Source organism: Ips typographus, linkage group LG16, assembly GCF_016097725.1.
Source record: "Ips typographus isolate SLU linkage group LG16, UJ_Ityp_2.0, whole genome shotgun sequence".
Taxonomy (NCBI): domain Eukaryota; kingdom Metazoa; phylum Arthropoda; class Insecta; order Coleoptera; family Curculionidae; genus Ips; species Ips typographus.
Genome location: NC_138437.1, coordinates 7,550,066 through 7,570,107, shown reverse-complemented (window position 1 = coordinate 7,570,107; position 20,042 = coordinate 7,550,066). Strand labels below are relative to the sequence as shown.

The following is a 20,042-nucleotide window of genomic DNA, read 5'->3' as shown; positions in this document are numbered from 1 at the left end:
ATTACTTTTCTTTTAACTGGTAAAAGCTGGTGCGTCGAATTTTCGTGTCTGTGGGTAATCGTAATGAGTGATCGGAATCCCGTGTAGTGTTCATAAGGATTTGACTTGTTCTTGTGCCCTATTTTTACTATTTGGACTTTTTGCACTTATTGGATTATTTCAAGGTGAGTTTGCCTATGGTTGCCGGTGACATAAATATTCTTTATTAATATTTCTCATTATCGCTCTGCTAGTGTCAGTTATGTACATGGACAAATAGCTGTACCCGAAATTACCGGTTATCATTTTGGTCAAATGTTGAAAGACTAACTGAAATTATTGTAACATTAACCTGTCTAACCAGAACAATTTGTGTTCAGTGTCATTTTGCCGCTTAATAGAGAAAATTTAAAAAAATACAAAATAAGAGAAAGTCGTGGACAAGTTCAAAGTCAAAACTCAAATTGGCGCGTGTCACGATAGTTAAATAAAAATAGGCTTGGTGAAATTGCAATTGGTACTTGCTGTGTATGAGACTTTATATTGGGCACACAGTAGATTGAAAGCAAGCCAGTGTGTCAATGGACTACCTTGATGCGAATGCGCACTTGGTTGCATTCGCAATATAATAAACATTAATACTGTTGGTATAAATAATCATGGCCTTTCTCGTTTCAGCCCTGCGGCTCAATCTTCTCTCTTTTTTGCTTTATATTTTTCGTATGCAAATGGAATAGTTTTTACTCGCTTATTATGTCCTATATTGGTGGTCGACTTACTAATTTATTTTTCTCTTTGATCGAGGTTAGTGTTTTCGGTGAAAGTAAATATTTCTTACACCTGTAGAATCACAATAAACTACTTGCCTATTCTAGATTTAAACAAAATAACTCAATGTTATAGATAACAAATTATGTATGTCTGTAAATATTTCAATTGGAAACAACATTTTGTTACCAAACTATTGTTAATATTTTGTAAAAAGATCCTTTTATATATTTTATTTGTAAATATATTGTCAATACTTTGTAAAAAAAATTATACTGTACTGTACAAGGTATTTTGGCCTGTGTTGGTTAAAACTGTATAACCTATTTGGTATATACCAAACCAAACTTTGTTGTATTCCAACCAAATCTAATTATAACAAAAGTAGTATAGTAGACAGGGTGTCTCATTATCATTAATAATATAATCATCTGAACTCAGACAAACAAACTTAAATATAATTTGGTCATAAAGACTAAACTAAATTTAGAAATTGTTTGTCACAATACCAATGAGCACAATATCAATAATAAAGCCACCTGTTAAAGAATTCCCTATATGTCGTACAGGGTACAGTGTATGTATGGTAGTTCCGAAGATATTTTTTCAACGAATTTCAGTTGCTGACAGTCAGTAAATTTGATATTATATGCTAATCCACTTAAGTCTTTTTGAAACTAGTATACAGTAAAAAAGGGCAAGGCACACAACATATTAAATCAGACTGGTATGTAGATATTTCCCCTGCGATGACCACAAATTTAGCTGTAACATTAAATTAACATCTCCAATGAACAAATCCTAAATTGACTTTGAAGAATCTTCAAAAAGCAACTGTTAAACGTTGAACGTTACTAGTTAATGATTTTTACTAATTAAAGAAGTCATCTTGCAGCTTATTTTTCATTATCAGTTATGTGTTCCATTTCGGTTAACATTAGTTGTTAGATTGAAACATAAAAGAGAAATTTAATGGTCGAAAAACAAGTAGAATTGTTTAATTAAGCGTTGGGAGTGAATTTTGGCAAATATCTTGGTTTAAATGTGTGCCATAGACACACTTTTCCCCATCGTAATTGCAAAGCAGTTTATTAAGAGTTCGTGTATGGATTACATTAATTTTTTTTAATAATTTGTTATTACAGGTTACAATTAATGTTCCTCTTTCATGTTCTATTAAGTGGGGATCAGTCAGCGTTACAAACTTATTCATTTCTCTATGCCGTGCGTTTTAATATTTACAGTGTAAAATTAGTTCAATAAGCCACTAACGGTAATATTGGACTAGCTTTTTAGGTGTTGCTTTATTTATTTTGATAAATTGGTATGGTACCCATACGACTAGAGACACTGGAGCAACAGGAGCATTAACGCTTGTAAGTCTCACACTAAACTAATTGCCTTTGTCATCATGCAAGCTACAACATACTTCTAAAAATCTTTTGCCAATTAAGGACATTATTAAACTGTACTCATGCCCGTTTATTCTCAAACAAATCTGTTAAGTAAACTTTGAAAATATACTGTGTCTGTAACAGAACACTACCTGTTACGTTATCCATTTTTAAGCCCAAATACGGCGGCAATCTAATATTGCATGGAAGAGGGCCACTGTTCATGAGAGAAATTTGTTTTTGATTAAAAATAAATATTCTAGTGGAATGTAAATGTGTAATTAGCCATAGCAATTAGTGTAATAAACGGAACTAATTTTCTTATAAAGCAGTAATGACACCACATATATAAATCGACGTATCGATTTTTATTTTTATTAAAAAAGTTATTGTATTCTAACATACATATAGCATTAGAGTTGTGATTTTTTTTTTATAGTTTACGTATTTTGGATAATGTGCTTAAGCTCAAAAAATGCTTATATGGTGGTTGTTTGAACATAATTAGCTAACTAGAACGGTTTAAAAATTTAAAAATTTTTAAAAACACACATTTTGACATTAAAAATTATTCCAGTGGCTTCTGGCATTTGCAAAATGATTCAGAGGCATTTGGGAATTTTGAAGAATGTTTTGGAAAATCTCTCTTCTGGTGTATTTTTTTAGTTTTTACCTAATCGTAATATTGTTTGATTTTTGCTATATAACAAAGTTTTGTAAATATATATATTTTTTTTAATTTAACTTTTTAATACTTGCACCAACTAGAATAAAAACATAAGGGGGTGGCTGATTAAATTGTTACACTTAGGAACACAAGATTCGACACAGAATATGTGAAGCTTGAAGATTCATCTAATAACCCAGTATTACATCGCAATTTTCAGGGTCTACTTATGTCTACAGGAGTTTAAAAACGACCTTGCAGTTTATACCAGTAATCGTACTTGCACACTAACGAGAAACGAAATGGAGGTACTGGAGCATAATCTTATCTATTTTTCATTATCGACCGAGATTCCTATGAATGTAGAAAGTAGAACAAGTGCACGCACTTCCAAACTACCTCCAGGTCGTAAATTGACTAATTTATGTTTGTATATTCTCTGTGTATCGATTTTCGTTTTAGAACAACCAATTTAAAGGTGTGTTGATATTAGAAACTTACAAAAAGTAGTTTATTGCATTGTTTTTAGCACGTCATTATGGGATTGCAATATGCTGCGTCGGTTATATACTTAGCTAATTGACCACAGTTTCTCTTTTTTTATTGTTTTTCTTCATAGTCTAGAACCGTTTAATTTGCTTATAGTTCAGCAAATAACCTGCATTGGTGGAGCTTTCGCATGACAATAGCGACAATTTTATAGAAACAATGAACAATCCTCATGTGATGTAATAATAGAAAAAAATCAAAGACACACGTTTTGTGTTAATTTTGAAGAACCAGTGTCGAATTTATGACAAGAGAAATCCGCTATAAATATTCCAAGTTTAAGTCGCTTTCTAATTTTCTTAAGCTCTTTAGAATGGGAAGTGTATCAAGCGGAATCGTTAACGACCCAAACATTTAACAAGGCCGTAAAAATAATTGTTGAAAAGTTAAATAGTCTGAACACCAAAAAAAAAGAAAGTTCAACATCCAATTTATTAATGTTCTACTACTTTTACACAAAAACGGTTTTACACTTTCAATTGTTACTAAAAAAAACTGTCCCACAGGAAATTATTATTCTTCGAAACGATTGTATAGCCTAAGCCTGTATGACGAAGATAAATGATGATGTTTTTCCATAAATGCATTGATGACACAGCAATTATATTAACAAATTGAATTTGTCTGGTCTTCGGTTGGAATCTAAATCTAGATTAATTAAAAATACAAATTTTGTTGTTTTTTAATGGCTTTTCATATATAGAAACATTTTTGCATTAATGGTGGTAATCTCTACTTGTACAGAGTTTATATTGAACTAAAATGATTAAGACTGATGAATTATCAGTGTTCCCCGAAGTCGTAGATTTAAACTTATATACAGAAATTCTCCTGTCCAAACTTTCAAAAAAACCTGTATACAAATTTGAATTTTTCTACTTGAAGAACACCTTTATAACCAACTCGTACATTTTTGTCTGTCCTGAAAAATCTTTAATATCAAAATTTTGTGTGTAAGATCTTGATTGACCTTAATCAATTTAGACTGAAACTCTGTACGAATTAACTGGGTGTAAGAAGTTAAATTCTCACGTTGAAAAGAGTCGTAGAGAAAGTCCACCCATTCCCAGAAAAGGAAAAATCACGTAAATAAAAGAAAAGTATACCAAACTCGAGACAAAATTAATGAAGATCCATGAAGACCGTTTGTGCATCAACACCGTATTAAGCATGGCTGTTAAATCCCTCTTTGCCGTAAATGTATAGACGAAGAAAGGAAGAAAAAGCTCACGAAATCTCCCTGGCCGGTGCATTCATAGTGCGTCTGCCGACTGAAGAGTGTGTCAATGGGTCATCATCATCAAACGAAGAAGTAGCAGACTTTACTTGTTCTGTTCAACGTTGCCGTAGTGACTGCACGGTCCGATGTTTTGTGCTATTGCCGGTTAATAGTTTTTTCAGTGAGTCGATAATAATAGCAAAAATAATAATAATAATTAGAAGAAAAAAGTGAAGTTGAAGAGCGTGAAGTCAACTAAGTTATTGGTGAAGTAGGTTGTGCATTTTTCAATACCGGATTCATTTAGTCATGAGTTGCAGATAACCAGTCGGTGAAAGTATCTAGAGAAACTACAAATCCGCTTCGATATGGTTTATTTGTGTGATCAAAATTATTCGATCGAGAACAATAAATTAAGAAATTTTTTACACCATCAGTGATATCTTAGAAGGGAGAAACACATCCTAAATTTATTTCCTTTCTAAATATAAAGTTGCATATATTTGCATTTCATGATTAATTAATCAAATAAGTTAACTTAATAAATTAATAACTAGTGCACTAATGGAAAGCCACTCTAAAAATCTAATAATCAAAAATAAGGACGTCAATTAGACCAATTCTAATGATTAAATAGTCATACCTTGAAAAAATCTGACAACATTGTTGAACGCTTCTCAAGGTGGTTCATTTATTATTTTGATTTCAGACGAGGAAGCGGCTAACCTGGCGGAACCAACATGACAAGGTCGCGGATGCTGAACATTCTTGGCACATTAGCAGTATTTTTACTAGGGGTAAGGCTTTCACTTTTCTTCCAAAAAATGACTGATTATTCCTGTTTTTTCAGAGAATAAACTGCGATGCTCCTCTAACCGACTCAGCATCCCTGCCTCTAGAGCACAGAGCTGTGTACGGACCTCCTTTATCTGCACCAGGTTACCCGCAGCAGTCGCTTGGAGGTGGAGGAGATTCCAATGATTTGTGGGAGTTTGCGAAACCGGATATGCCTCAAATTAAGCATCTGCAGGTGCAGTGCGAGAAAACTCATATGCGTGTTAACATCGAATTTGATCGACCGTTCTATGGAATGATTTTCTCCAAAGGGTATTACAGTGACCCTCATTGTGTGCATCATAAACCAGGATCTGGGGATTTGAGCGCAACTTTCGAAATATTTTTGAATAACTGCGGAATGTCTTCGTCAGCTAATCATAATGCGGCTAGTTACGGTGGTAACACCCCAACAGGAAGCTACGTAGAAAACACTATTATTATTCAATATGACCCCTACGTCCAAGAAGTATGGGATCAAGCTAGAAAGCTTAGATGCACTTGGTACGACTATTATGAAAAAGCTGTATCATTTAGACCTTTCCAAGTAGAAACCATCAATGCTGTCACAGCTAACTTCCTAGGAGATAACTTACAATGCTGGATGCAAATTCAAGTCGGAAAGGGACCGTGGGCTTCTGAAGTGTCCGGTATAGTGAAAATTGGACAAACCATGACTATGGTGCTAGCCATTAAAGACGACGAAAACAAATTTGATATGTTGGTGCGTAACTGCGTAGCCCATGACGGTAAAAGAGCACCGATCCAATTAGTTGATAAATACGGTTGTGTAGTAAGGCCGAAGATTATGAGCAGATTCCAGAAGATTAAAAACTTTGGTCCTTCAGCTTCCGTGGTGTCTTATGCCCACTTCCAGGCGTTTAAATTTCCAGATTCTATGAATGTCCACTTCCAATGTGTAATTCAAGTATGCAGATACAATTGTCCAGAACCTAAATGCGGAGGACATGCTCTTGGCTTAGAATACGGCGCACCAGCTTTAGGCGGCGGTGGTGGTGGTGGTGGTGCTAGTGGAGATTACCCTCACGCATCTCTAGGAACTGATTATGTTCCTGCTGGTAATGAGTATGGTCTTCCGCAAGCATTCCCAGATCCCCGACACCCCTCTGGGCCTACCGGAGCTTATTCAGAACAAAATCCTGATGTGGTTCCTGCACCTCAAGCGCAGACATCTTCATCTTCTACTTCCAATCCTCCAAATCTCTCTTCGCCAGCACCTCAGGCTAGCGCCCAGAGCAGTAACGAAGTTCACCTCCCTCCACCTCCACCACCTGGACATCATGGATCATATAATACCGTAAAACGAAAAAGTAGCGTTAATGAAGAAACGGAAGGCAACTTAGCAGCTTGGGGTGGACGACCCAGGTCTGTAGAAAATCTTCCAGCCGAACTTCAAGGAGCTAGACGTAGAAGGAGTCCTGAAGTGTTCAATTTCGTAGTTAGTCACGTGTATAAACGAGAAGCTCAAGAAATGACAGACGTTAATACTACTAGAATTATTCAGGTGGTTGCTCCTGGTGATGTTAATTTTGCCTTGAATCCTGCTCAAAGCAACGAAACTGTAGTGATCCAATCAACATCGCAAGATCCCGAGACCATCTGTATGTCAGTTCCAAGTTTCGTTGCTGGTTTAGTGATGTTGCTCTTAGTGTTGATTGTGGCTAGTTTAGTGGCTGCTTTCTTGTTTATGCGAGTAAGAGCTATTGATAGAAAAGGACTTGCAACAAATTTCATCAATCCCCACGCATACGATAATTCAGAATTCGTTAAAGTCGCCAATTGAGACTTCAAAAATCCTTCTAGAGACTATTTTATTTGAAAGTTCCAAAGATGTTCAGGTTTACGAAGTGATTCTGTAAGGTCCCCATCCATCCAGGACCTACGCCACTTTCGATTCGTGCTCGTAACCAGCATGCTATCATTGCTGTTACCAGCATGACTCTTTTTCTTATTTATTCTAATTTATTTTTTTATTGTAAGATCTTCCAAGTGTCACTCACACTGTACCATATGTATTGTATTACTTGAGACGAGGATGCGGTTATTTCGCCCTGGAAGCATTCGAGAACTCGACTAATTTGGATTGTATATGGCGCTTTGTAACATGTTTTTACTAGATGTTTAAGAAAGTGGAAATACAGTTATAAACTGCCATATTATTGAGAAGCGAGCCCAGTGTCAAAATTTAGAAAAAAACCTAGTCGTGTAGTTAGCTAGTAGAATATGACATGATGTACATAATGTGAGTAAGTTGTATTTTAACGCTAATACTCAAAACTGGTATTCTCTTTATATTGTTTCCTTCTTTCTTACGTATAGCTACCTACCTGCTCTGAGCGAAGTTGTCCTTCATAAAGTATGTAGAAATCATTCGACTGTTGTAATAAATTTATTGTTATAGATATGCGTGTTCTCTAAATATAGCTATTTATTATTTTATGATTTTTCTTATACTTTTAAATTGTGAGGATGCGATACTATTGTGCTATTAGCAATGACTTTGATTTCAATCTATAGGATAATCAAAACCCTTTTCCCCTCCTTTTACAGTGAAAACTTTTTACTGTATTAGTGGCAATATATAATTCGTACGAGAGAAGCAGAAATGCATTATCTAATTAAATCAGTCGAAAATTCGGATGTCTCTCAGTCATAAGATAAGCCCTCTTAATCTACGGAGCACGTGCATACAAGTACATTGAATGGCTTTGATACATTTTCCATTAAAGTTGAAACGCGGTTAGCGAGGTCAGGACAAAGTGCCAACATTTCTGGCAATAATCGCATTATTTAATTAATCCGGTTTAAATAGCTTATAAAGTCTCCCACACTATAAAGCAGGACGAGGTAACTTATTTAATTAAATTTCCTGTAAATGCATTGTTTGGTTTCCCTTTCAAGAGCGAAATTTAAATATGATGTCTGAGCTTGTTTAGTTCGTCACTACTTCGCCATCAATTTAAAAAAAGGGGATGGAAGTTTGTAAAAGAAGCGCATTATCGCTATATACAAACTAATGAAAATAAATGTTCGTCTCTAAGGATTTACTTAAAGTAACCGAAAATATTTCTTTTCTTCTTTAAGGAACCTAATAAAGACAAGTCACTAGTCTATTAAATCAAGAGGCTTTCAGGAATTTTGAAGTGCATTGTCAGCAGTAATTAGATGTTACTATACTGTTAATTAAAACTCCCTAAAACTTTACAGAGAACTTGGACTTACTACCCCTCCTCAGCAAATTAATATTTACTTAAAAAAAACTTTTTCCGTTAACATCCAAGGTAATCCGAACCCCTTATTTCCACTTAAAAAATAGTCTGCAGGGCTTGTTTTAATACCAAAAACTGAATCAACAATCGAGTTACAAAGTATTATTTTCCTCCGTTATTAAAAATGGGTCGGCTGCCTTAAAGAGCCTGTTTGCACAAATAACTGCGGGCAGGCATTCTGCTATAAAATTGTAATTGAGGGTGAAACGCTGCTTCAGTTTATTGGACTCGTTCATTTTTCTTTTGGGTTGGTAAACTAGCATAATAACAATAAATATTCGGAGTATTTGGAGCCAAAAAGCCCGGCTAGGATAAAAGAAGTTGTTTTCCGAAAGGAAGCTCTCCAACTAGATTTACGTCACGAAATTATTAACTGCTTTAAACTTCGTTTAAGAGCGAATTATTTCAAAATTGTTTGGTGTAATTTCGTTGTTGTTGAACTCACAAACAGAATCCGTCGACGTGGCTCTAAACTAGATTGGATAAAACTCATTTTTGATATTGTTTCTGGAAAAATTGTTTCACGCATTTTCATTATTAATCTGACAGGTGCTGGCTTATTTACCCGCCTATGTTTTTGTCATCAAAACACCGATTAAATCAACAAAAACTATAACAGGTTCACACAAAAAACAATTTCTTCAGCAAACTGAAAACGTTAAAGCTTAAAATTACAAACGTCGACAATTAAACCTGAATAATTAACAGTGAAACGTGGGGTTGTTTCTGTCAATCCAATGCAGGAATTCAAATTAGACCAAACAGGTGGTTCTGTCAGGCTTGATGGAATGTTCGTTAGCCCTTCGGGTTTACTGGATTTTGTACATTTTTCAACTGGAAAATAGCAGGAACTTGAACAGCGCCCTTGTTAAAGATTATCTGATTAGACCCTGCGAAAGCAGTTTACCTGCACTATACCGAAGTTATCACGGAAACTCTTGACGCGATGTGACAACTTCCAATTACAACTTAGGGCAAGCAGTTTAGAGTTTGACCGTACGATTAAAAGTTAAAAATTGTTTTGTACCCGATTTTATTTTAGGATTCACTTCAACTCCGTTAAGTAGGAGAAAAATTATTTTATGGAACAATCAAATAATGTATATTCCAATTTACGGTACATGACTACAGGCAACCAGCAATACACTTTCATTTTGTGTCCTTGAACAGACAAGCTGGAGCCCGGAGTTTTTCAGTGTAATACAGGGTTTACAAAAAAATGCACTGCAAATTTGTTTTGTTTGCAACCTTTACCCCAGACCTCAGTGCATTTATACTAATGCCATAATTATCACAGCTACCCCATAGTTAATATTGCCTTACGTTAGTCTAAGTGAAAGGTTTCCAAAGTAGTCCAGTTTTAACTGCTATTGGTTTCTTATGCTGTGAATAGAAGCCAAAAAAGTAAATAAGTTAGATTGAATCATGTTTTTGATAGGCCTACTTTACTTTTTGACATCCATTCACAGCACAATCAATTAGTTATTTAATCATTAATCAATCAATTTTCACTTTTTTTTTAAACTGTTAATTCGTGGTTGGAACTCAACATAGTTAGATCTAATTTTTCCCATTTTTTGTTGAGTCTTGGGAATATAGTATAAATATAGCTCCTAGTCTAGGTTTAGGAGATTTAACCTGTGTCATATAATTGGTTTGGTTTATAAATACAATACAGCCGCTATACCTACCTGATCGGAATAATAACTAAAATATAATTTGAAAAACGGTTTTGAACTCATTTAAGGGAAAGAAACAGCAACGGCACATCAAAAAACTACAGTAGGTAACATAATGGAAAACAAACAAACAAAAACCAAATACATATATAGATCTCTTTTTATTACGAACATAAAATTCGCATGGTGAAAATGACACTTTTCTGCACTCTAGTGATGGTCACGGATATTAAAAATTGAATAATGAAAATTGACCGGGTACTCTTTCACTGCTTCCATTACATAACAAATCATCAATCAAAACGTAAAAAAATGTTTTATACAATTAATAATACAGATTCCGATACGTTCAAAACACTAACAAAGCGTCAGACAATTTAATTTAATAAGTAATTTGCACAATTCACAATAAGGAGACAGTCACGGGCTGTGACAATGTATAATAAAATAAGACGCTTTGTGTGTTTCAATATACCCTAAGAACAACAATGGACTTACAAATTATACACCTTAAATTTAGTATTTTGCATCAATCGTGACAAGCCTATTAACAATTATATATACACATACCTAATTAAACTACTATAATTCTTGGCCTGCTGGAGCGTTACAATCATATCAATAATTTCCTGATTATATAAAATAAAAATAACAACTGTACAAAAATAATAATAAGTGTATAAAGGTGGTATAAGAAAAAACGATGTCAAAATTATAATTCACTCAATTTTCATAAGCCAATAGGCCAAAAATATCACACATCTATAAAAACTGAAGCAAATCTGTACATAAAACTATGCCAATAACGTGCGAACAATCAATAAATAAAATCATCAAAAAGGCTCAATAAAAGTCACTTTGATGATTTTCAATTGAACACCCTGTAAAAATCATGAAAGGTCCTTGCAGTTACCCACCACTAGTATCTGTTAGATCTGTAGGAAACACTGAACAAAGAAAAGTATGCCATTGTTTAATTGTTATAGTCTTTTGTTTATTTTTTTAGAGTTTGGTTTAGCGGGTTAGGGGCAAAGCAGAGCCAGCTCTATATATCTATATTGTCTCCTAGCCTACTAAACTAAAAATAAATAAAGAAATATAACTAAATAACGCATTATAACGATTGCGACGACACCTCATCAGATAATAGTTTTTTTATATCAACCACTTTTTTCTTAAGCTTGAAAAATATTGCTTATTTGGTCCCGATATATTTCTATAAAAACTGAAGCTAAAGAATAAGAAATTAGTTACTGTAAAATTCGTTTTAGCATATCAGTGCAATATGAATCAACAAGTTCGGACAAAGTAGATGGTTATCCCGATTAACCCCATTGCTATTCGCAAGTCTCAAGAAAATGCAGTTCCCAGAGTATCACACAGGAATTCTTACCTTGTTCATTTCATTATTGAAGACATATCAAATTCCCATCTTTCTAGTATGTACCAGTAATATTCAAATGTAATTTACTTTAATCGTATTATCACCAACCCACACCCACTCCCCAAATAAATATTAACTTCAAAAAATCACCTATCAATAAATAAGCAAATGTAGAGAAAAAAAACGATAATTTTATTGATAAACTATTTATCAAAAATAAACAAAATTCCTTACCCAACTTTAAAAGATCTTCATTCTTCATTATAAAATCAATCAATATAAACAATTTTCTTAAATCTGAGAACGGCAAAAATCTTGAGTGACGGGATCTTCATTCTTCACATGTGTTCTTCAAGTACTGAACTTGGAAGTTATTTAATATTACTACTTTTTCATAAAACTCTTTGAAAATTTACGTATTAAAAAACATAACAAGTACAGTTTAGACTTTATAGTTCTGGTTATTTCAATATACCAAATTACTTGCAGAATGTTCCAATCAAGGCGTGGCGCAATGCTATTGAAAAAAAAGAAAATTACTATTGCTTCCTGCTATCTACAATTACATTTTCGATAAATTAAATCATATTTCAGTTTAAGACTTGATACCCCACCATCATGACTGACCAGTTCTGAAGATAACAATAAAATTACCAAAATGTAAGTAAACTATAAAAAAGTACAATAATCTGTAAGGACCTTCATGATCTTACCTTGCTTACACCTAGAAGTAGTTATTTTACAAAATTTACCTAGGTTTCTATCCTATTGGTCACTTATGATGTTTTCTTCGGTTTTAACGTCAGTGATTCCCTGCATGGCCTTGGTAAGAACAGTGGCGTCTTTGAGAGATAAAACCTGCAGAACCTGAGGTCCGTCAGTACCAGAACCCTGAATCATCATGGTATGAGTGTTAAGACTGCTAGGTGTTACCGTTAAAGTTTCGATATTTTCGTCAGTGTTTGGCTCCATCTGTTTTATTAATTTTACTCTTTAAACTTTGAAATTTTTCAGTTTTAAAGTTTAACATTAAAAGCCAAAAATACTAGCTCAGTACCCAACAAAAAATAAAAATAAACAAAAAACGCAAAAATGATTTACCTTTACCTTAGGTACTTGAACTACAGGGGTAACACAAACTGTGCCGTCACTGTTAGTGTGCAAATGCTGAATGTTGGCCACCATTGTTTGGTACATTGATGCAGAAACTGGCACGGTTATGACTCCACTCACTGAAAAAAATCATGAAAGTCATAGTAGCAAAATTGTTCAACCTAAAAATAAACTAACATGCTCACAATTAACCTGATTTATATTTCTTACATGCACATTGTAATAATTTAAATGCGTAATAAAATATCAGAAGAATCAAAATGGCCTAACAACTAGGAACAACACACGAAAGTAAAGCTTGAAGTACACTGAACTCAACAATTTATAAACTAACACAAAACAACACGGCATCAAGTTGAAAAGATATAATTTACATTATATTAGAAGCACCAAAATGATAACCGGAAAAAATACCTGTAATACAGACAGAGAGAGAATAAAAACAGAAATAATAAATCTTCTGACATTGTGCCAACTTATAAATCCAGTGGTACAGTTTAAATCCAAATTACACAAAACATTGTATGCAAATTAAAATATCACAGTATACAGGGTGGTCCAGTTTTAAATGTCAATAATTCACCATTCGATAGCCCATCAAAAAATAAGTTAACATACATTATGTCATTTTCATGAAAAATGCTTCCCAAGGAAAATACGGTCCATAAAAGTTCAGTTTAAAAAATCGGTTTTTTGTCATAACTGTCAGACCGCTGGAGCAATTTTAAAGACCCAAAACCAACCCAACCCATCTTGAAAACGGTGAAAATTGACTTAGGAAGCTTAGGAAGCAAAATGTCTTTGTAGCCAGTTTTCATAGTTTTCAGACAAATTGAAAGACTAGTTTTGAAAATTGACTTATTAACCAGTAAATTTACTTTAAAACGGTGAAAATTGTCTTTAGAGGCTTAAAAATTGTTTTTGTAACCAGTTTTCACAGTTTTCAGACAAATTGAAAGACTAGTTTTGAAAATTGACTTATTAACCAGTAATATTACTTTGAAAAGGTGAAAATTTACTTTACAGGCTTAAAAATTGTCTTTGTAACCAGTTTTCACAGTTTTCAGACAAATTGAAAGACTAGTTTTGAAAATTGACTTATTAACCAATAAATTTACTTTAAAACGGTGAAAATTGTCTTTAGAGGCTTAAAAATTGTTTTTGCAACCAGTTTTCAGACAAATTGAAAGACTAGTTTTGAAAATTGACTGATTAACCAGTAATATTACTTTGAAACGGTGAAAATTTACTTTACAGGCTTAAAAATTGTCTTTGTAACCAGTTTTCACAGTTTTCAGGCAAATTGAAAGACTTTAGCCTTGACAATTGACTTGGAAACTGTGAAAATTGACTTGAGAGTATTAAAAAAACTGTCTTTGTAGTCAGTCGTTATAGTTTTCAGATAAGTTGAAAAACTTTAGTAGTAAAAATTGAATTCAAGGCACACACACACACAATTTATACATTTCAACGTTGAAAATTGACTTGCACACCAAAAACTGACTCTGTACCAATGTAAAGTGACATCAAAATCTTAAAATTTGCAAGTTTTCATAATTTGAAAATACATTTCAATATTTTAGTCTTGAAAATAGTCTTAAATACACGATATTGACATTGGATTCTTGAAAATTGACTTGACGACTAACTTTTCAAGTTTTTTTACTTTGCTTTTCATTTTCTTAGAACTCTGGGCTATTTTTAGGGCTTTAAAACTACTTTCAGCTTTAGAAAATCGTTTTAGGGTTATCTTCACCAAGTTTTTGACATAGCAGACTTAAAAAACAATTTTCAGTGTCAAAAAGTAACTCGTAAACCTCACCGATGACCAGATTTGAATCTTTTTGAACCATTTTAAAGTAAAAAATACAATAACCCAAGTAGACATTTTTGTCAAAATTTGAATAATATCCAGTGAGCGTAGAAAATAATGACTATCCCCCTATATCGACGCGTCTAAACAATTTTGAAGAATGTCATTCACATCAAATAACGATTACTCATTTCATAATTACTTGTTCCAAATTTGATCAAAATTGGTCCAACGGTCTGACAGTTGTAGCAAAAACAATTTTTTAAAATGAACTTTGGAGGTCTTTGTCTTCCTTAGGAAGCGTTCTTCAGGAAAATGACATAATGCATGTGAACTTATTTTTTGATGGGCTATAGATTGGTGAATTATTGACATTTAAAACTGGACCACCCTGTAGAAAGAAAAATTCAGAATTATCTATATTGACCAACATAGTATTGAAAACCAGAAAGTAACAAGTCCAACATAAAATCAAAAAATGTCTAGTAAAATTTAAAGGCACACCAATCACACACACCTACAATTTTACAGAATAAACACTAAAAATATTTCGATCACTTTGCATTAGAAACTTCTACTGCGCTGACAAGACTAAATCCAAATCACTGCTTTAAAAATAGAGAAATCGTGTGGCATATACATACCCTGTCCATCTTCCCCAGTCAATATGATCTGACCCTCAGTATTCAAGGTTGCTTCCGTAACAAAATTTAAAGGTCAATTTCAACAGGTTTTTTTGTACCAGGAATGCAAAAATATGTATAGTGAAGGAAAATATAAAATTTTGAAGCCTGATGTTGCCCTAAAGGAATTTGTATAAATATTGTCACCCCCCTGGCACAAATCGAATGCAAAGTGTGCAGATGTGATAAACTTTACCTTGGTGAAAAGCATAAAGTTTAGCACTAAACAAAAGTTGAAAATGTAGAACAAACTTACCATGCCCATCTTCGGCAGTTAAAATAATTTGGCCGTCAGAATTTAAAGTGGCTTCAGTAACTGAATTAAGATCAACCACCTCACCTTGACCTCCACCTTCACTTATAGTCTGAATGGTATGTACGGGTGTACCCTCGCCATTCCCAGTTTGCAACTATTCACAAAAGAGTAAATACTAAGTAAAAAAAATAATTAAATAGGATTAATAACAAACCGTTGCCATGCCTTGCACATGTGCAGTGGTGCCGTCAGGTAACGTTATAATAGGATTGTTGGGATCCACTTGCACAATGCTGACTGTTCCGTCAGGGTTTGTGATGGTGTGAAGCACAGTCGGAGTGTATTGGGTTGTAATCTGTTCAAAAAACTCACAATTAAATTAAGAAAATCAATGTGGTTTGTCACAGACCTTCAGGATTTCTGCTTATTTTATTCAAATGACCGCAAAACTGAAATCGTGAAGGTTCAATAACATACAATAAAAAAACGCAAAAAATAAACAGCTACCAATCATAAAAATAAAAAAAATCTAAATGTCCTAAAACACTACTGTGGCAGTTCGCAAACGAAAGTGAGCTAAAAACAAATGGACTAAAAGGCGAAGCGAATGAAAAAGTACACACGTCCACGTCTGAACTGTAGCCTACGGGATCAAGGCAAACTTGAGTGGACGAAGATCCGGACAGTCCCTCAGGAGAAGTGGCGATGATTTGAGGTGAACCGTTAGCTTGAATCTCGATTTTATGGGTTGGTACCCCTGATGTGTGCATTTTTAATACACCCACCGAATTACACTAGAAATATTAGTAGGGTCTGTTAAAGCGCTTTTTAAAAAATGATTTATCTAAGGGTGTTAGTATATGATTGTTTTATCGGCAGTACACCACTATTTAAAGCAACCGTTAAGTTTTTCTCGAATACTCACATTGGCGTTCGATGTCGCAGCAGCATTAGCTTTCTCGTCTTCTTCACTGAAGGCTGGTAAAAGATCTTCTCTACCATGGAATTTGTAACAGTTAATTACAATTTGACGCAACGCGTGTGTCCAAGATATCTGTTTACCAAAATGTATGTTTATTTTATCAAACAAAAGAATTTAGATAATGCACCTTTTGTTTCTCATCTTCGCTGCGGGCATCCATTCTAACATTAGCCCAAGGTAACTCCTTTGGCCACCATGGAGGTCTAGTTGATTCCCTCCCCCATCCTGGTTTACCACGTCCTGTGGAGTATTTCAACATTAAAGGAATGAATGCTCTCAACTGTGCTTGCGTCATTTTCTCCACAGGAGTAGGAATACCGTCGATGATTAGTGGTGGCAATTCAAAAAGCGTAGGATCTTCTTGAATAGGAGGCGGAGCCTGGTGAGCTAACGCATTTTCCAGTTCAGCCATAATAGTGACTTTTAAATTCCTAATAACGTCTTCAAGAGGTTTAGCGCCAAAAACTTTGTAGCTGGTATTTGGTTTTCCAGGGGTGGCTATTAACACTATTGCCTGTTGGCCCACTCTAGTTGCAAACTCGTCGATAGTTTGCTAAAAAAAAATAACTTCAATACCATCAAATTTGCTTATGAGCATAGAAAATTATGAATTATTCAGCAAAGTCTAAACTAAAGTAACAAACTGCTTCAGTAAGTTTATAACTTACCCTAAGCTTTCTGATTAATCGATTCTGTTGTCTCTTTCTAATGGATGGGTTAGTTTCAAAGGAGTGAGGTCTTTTTCTTTTTTTGGACGAAACAATAGCGGCAGCAGCGGCCACACCTACAGGACCTGCAGCAGCCAGCTGGGCGGTAACTTCATCGCCCATTGCTGCGGCCATAAGGTCTGCATTGCTTTCATAGGCAGATCCTGGTGATGAAGGACATTGATCGTCGTCATCGTCCGACTGTCCACACATATTAGAGGGAGAACCCACCACCATGGTAATCTGATCAGCTCCATTGCTTGAACTTCCGTTAGTGTTCATATTAGTATGAAGTTAGGGACATTAACCTAACCATAGAAGGGGTTCTCTGCAAAAAAAAAAATACAGTAGAAAATTATGGTTATAATTAATTAATAGAGGGTCTATCCAACATCGCCCTGAGAAGTGTTTTATTTTAACATTGGGCTGGAATTTTATTACAAAACTTAATTGCTCAGTTGTTAGTCCTCCACAGTTTAGAGGGACCCAATTTAGAAAATGTCTCTTCAAAACTTAATCTAATCCAGTCCTATTGGATTGTTTCTTTAGTAAAATTATGAAGGCTGTGAGAGTTAACAAACCCCTAAATAATATTTGATAATTTTCTATTAAAGAAGATAAATGTATTTTTCTGTCTCCCATTAATATGCATATTTGCAGCCTTTAAGGCGATTTTACTATATCCTATATTTTTTCATAATTAGGCAACAGGTGTTGAATGGTAGGCAAAAATTCAATTTCACTGTCTGCCTGATTTATTTTTTACCTGTTTATTATTTAACATGCTGGATTTTAACTAGGCATTTTTTAATACAAATTTTTTGCATTCATCTAAAACTATGTCAGTAAAAGATTTAAATTGTATAGGCATCTTGGCATCAAGCAAAGGCATAAGTTGGGCTACAGAGGAATTTATGATTTTCTCCTGACAAGCTAATAGGAGTGTTCCATAAGTTCTAGGGAACTAATAAAAGTGAATCCTTCAATCTCTTTCTGTGGCTTATGATCTACATTTAAAAACCACACTTTAATTGAAAACTAGAGATTTATGTAATAGATTAGAAAGATAAACAGTAAGAGCCACCTTTGTAGGAAGAATGGTATACTACAAGCAACAATATAGTCTTACTGTATTGTGTGGACAATTTCAATATCTGCCTGCTACCTTTTCAAGAATAACTCTAATAGAACTGTTAAAACTATAGTGTAACATTTCAAGCTTGTTGAGAAAACATGTGAAGAGGAACCACAACATACAAATCCAACTTAAGAGTCCTTCTCAGGTGACAACTGTATACAATTGTTCACATTTTCAATCCACATACTATTTAAGCAAAAGAATCAAAAGAATATTTAGTAATTTTGGTCTAAAGCTGAATCAAAAACTATGCCATTCACTAACATATCCATTCCAGACTACTTTGCTTCAAACCTCAATTTGTTGAGAGTCTGATAATGCAACAACATCACTACTAGAAAACATAACCTAACAAACGTGAAAAATTTAAATAAAAGTGACTTATATAGTTTAGGCTATACAAGTTTAGGATGTTAGGAATGAAAATAAATATTCAGACTCTGTACTACAATAGCAATAGAAATTAGACTTCATGCATACTGTGGGGGTACCAAAAATCAATATTTATTTATCTGTAGAGAACAAAAAGGACAACAAATGCAAACATTGAAAATAAAAGTAGAACAAATTTAAAAATCGGCAATTATGATGTTATGCGTTTGAATTGTATTTTTTAGGAACGCATGCACATGCAACATAAATAGTAGGTATGTGCGCACAAAATGGTGGTTTGGCGCCAGTCATTGTGTACGCTGACTAGGCCATGCAAAAATGCAAATAACACGAAAAATTCGTCCTTCCAACCTTGACCATTGTAACAGCTAAATTCCTCCGGGATAGGTGAACAATTTGCCTCACTTACAAGTGAAAATATACGGAAATAACATAGAAAAACATGATTTTACAAAATAGGTTTACAGTCGGTCATCAACAATGGAGCAGGCCCAGTTAGAATTATCACTACGGCTGCGTACGCACCTGCGTGTATCGGATACATTTATTAGAAAATCTGATTTCGGAGCGCAGATTTCCAAAAAATCAGCCAAATCCTTCACTTTTCGCTTTCACACCACCTCGAACAACAATTTCTACATGGGTAAATATTTCGTGAACACCATGGCGTTTCATTTACGTCACATCACATATAATATTGATCGAAGTTGGCTTTCGATTTTGATTCGGAGCCATATTACACGAGTATGCGCAATAAGGACCTTAAAAATAATTTCATTTCAACTTTTATTACTATTGCTACGGTTAAAATAAATTTCAATTTCCACTTACCTTTAAATCACTGCCCTACCACGTGGAAACCATACCATATCACTCCCAGCAAGGACGCCTAATATTTTCAGAAATTACTTAAAATGTATACTGATAGCCCCTTACTAATAGGCGCCATCTATTGGTATTGATTAGTTTTACACCACTATTACATTGATTGAGAAAGAAAACGGTTTTACCGATAAATGTCAAGTTTTCTATTTTCATGCAGATAATGGAGTGGAAATTTTGTTAAAAATTTCTGTTTTTATAGTATGTATAGTTTGCTTTTATTAGTAATTTTTGAGTGATTTTTTATATTTTGAAACTATCAACAATATGTTTACTAGGGTTTACTGTCCTTGATTAAAATTGTAAGAATTT

The 20,042-nt window shown here is 34.1% G+C and overlaps 2 protein-coding genes across 19 annotated transcripts; one reads left to right on the top strand and one right to left on the bottom strand.

Moving 5' to 3' along the window:
• On the top strand, positions 1-7,868 carry dyl (transmembrane protein dusky-like). 3 transcript variants are annotated; one of them, XM_081994265.1, is made up of 3 exons: positions 1-164; positions 5,286-5,373; positions 5,427-7,868. In XM_081994265.1, the coding sequence occupies exons 2-3, from the start codon at positions 5,317-5,319 to the stop codon at positions 7,212-7,214; spliced, it is 1,845 nt and encodes a 614-aa protein (XP_081850391.1). In that variant the 5' UTR covers positions 1-164; positions 5,286-5,316; the 3' UTR covers positions 7,215-7,868. The 3 variants fall into 3 exon arrangements, with proteins under 3 accessions (XP_081850391.1, XP_081850392.1, XP_081850393.1); XM_081994266.1 differs by lacking the exon at positions 1-164 and adding an exon at positions 4,611-4,757; XM_081994267.1 differs by lacking the exon at positions 1-164 and adding an exon at positions 4,792-4,847.
• A 2,653-nt stretch (positions 7,869-10,521) lies between these two features.
• Positions 10,522-19,823, bottom strand: LOC145738892 (DNA-binding protein Ewg-like). 16 transcript variants are annotated; one of them, XM_081994020.1, is made up of 12 exons: positions 19,680-19,823; positions 19,374-19,609; positions 17,279-17,645; positions 16,738-17,163; positions 16,554-16,682; positions 16,252-16,422; positions 15,843-15,983; positions 15,629-15,782; positions 15,334-15,384; positions 12,865-12,995; positions 12,516-12,735; positions 10,522-12,280 (listed from the first exon to the last, which is right to left on the bottom strand). In XM_081994020.1, the coding sequence occupies exons 3-11, from the start codon at positions 17,597-17,599 to the stop codon at positions 12,529-12,531; spliced, it is 1,731 nt and encodes a 576-aa protein (XP_081850146.1). In that variant the 5' UTR covers positions 17,600-17,645; positions 19,374-19,609; positions 19,680-19,823; the 3' UTR covers positions 10,522-12,280; positions 12,516-12,528. The 16 variants fall into 16 exon arrangements, with proteins under 16 accessions (XP_081850146.1, XP_081850143.1, XP_081850140.1 ...); XM_081994017.1 differs by having other exon boundaries at positions 10,522-12,735; positions 19,200-19,609; XM_081994014.1 differs by having other exon boundaries at positions 10,522-12,735.
• Positions 19,824-20,042: the final 219 nt, after the last annotated feature.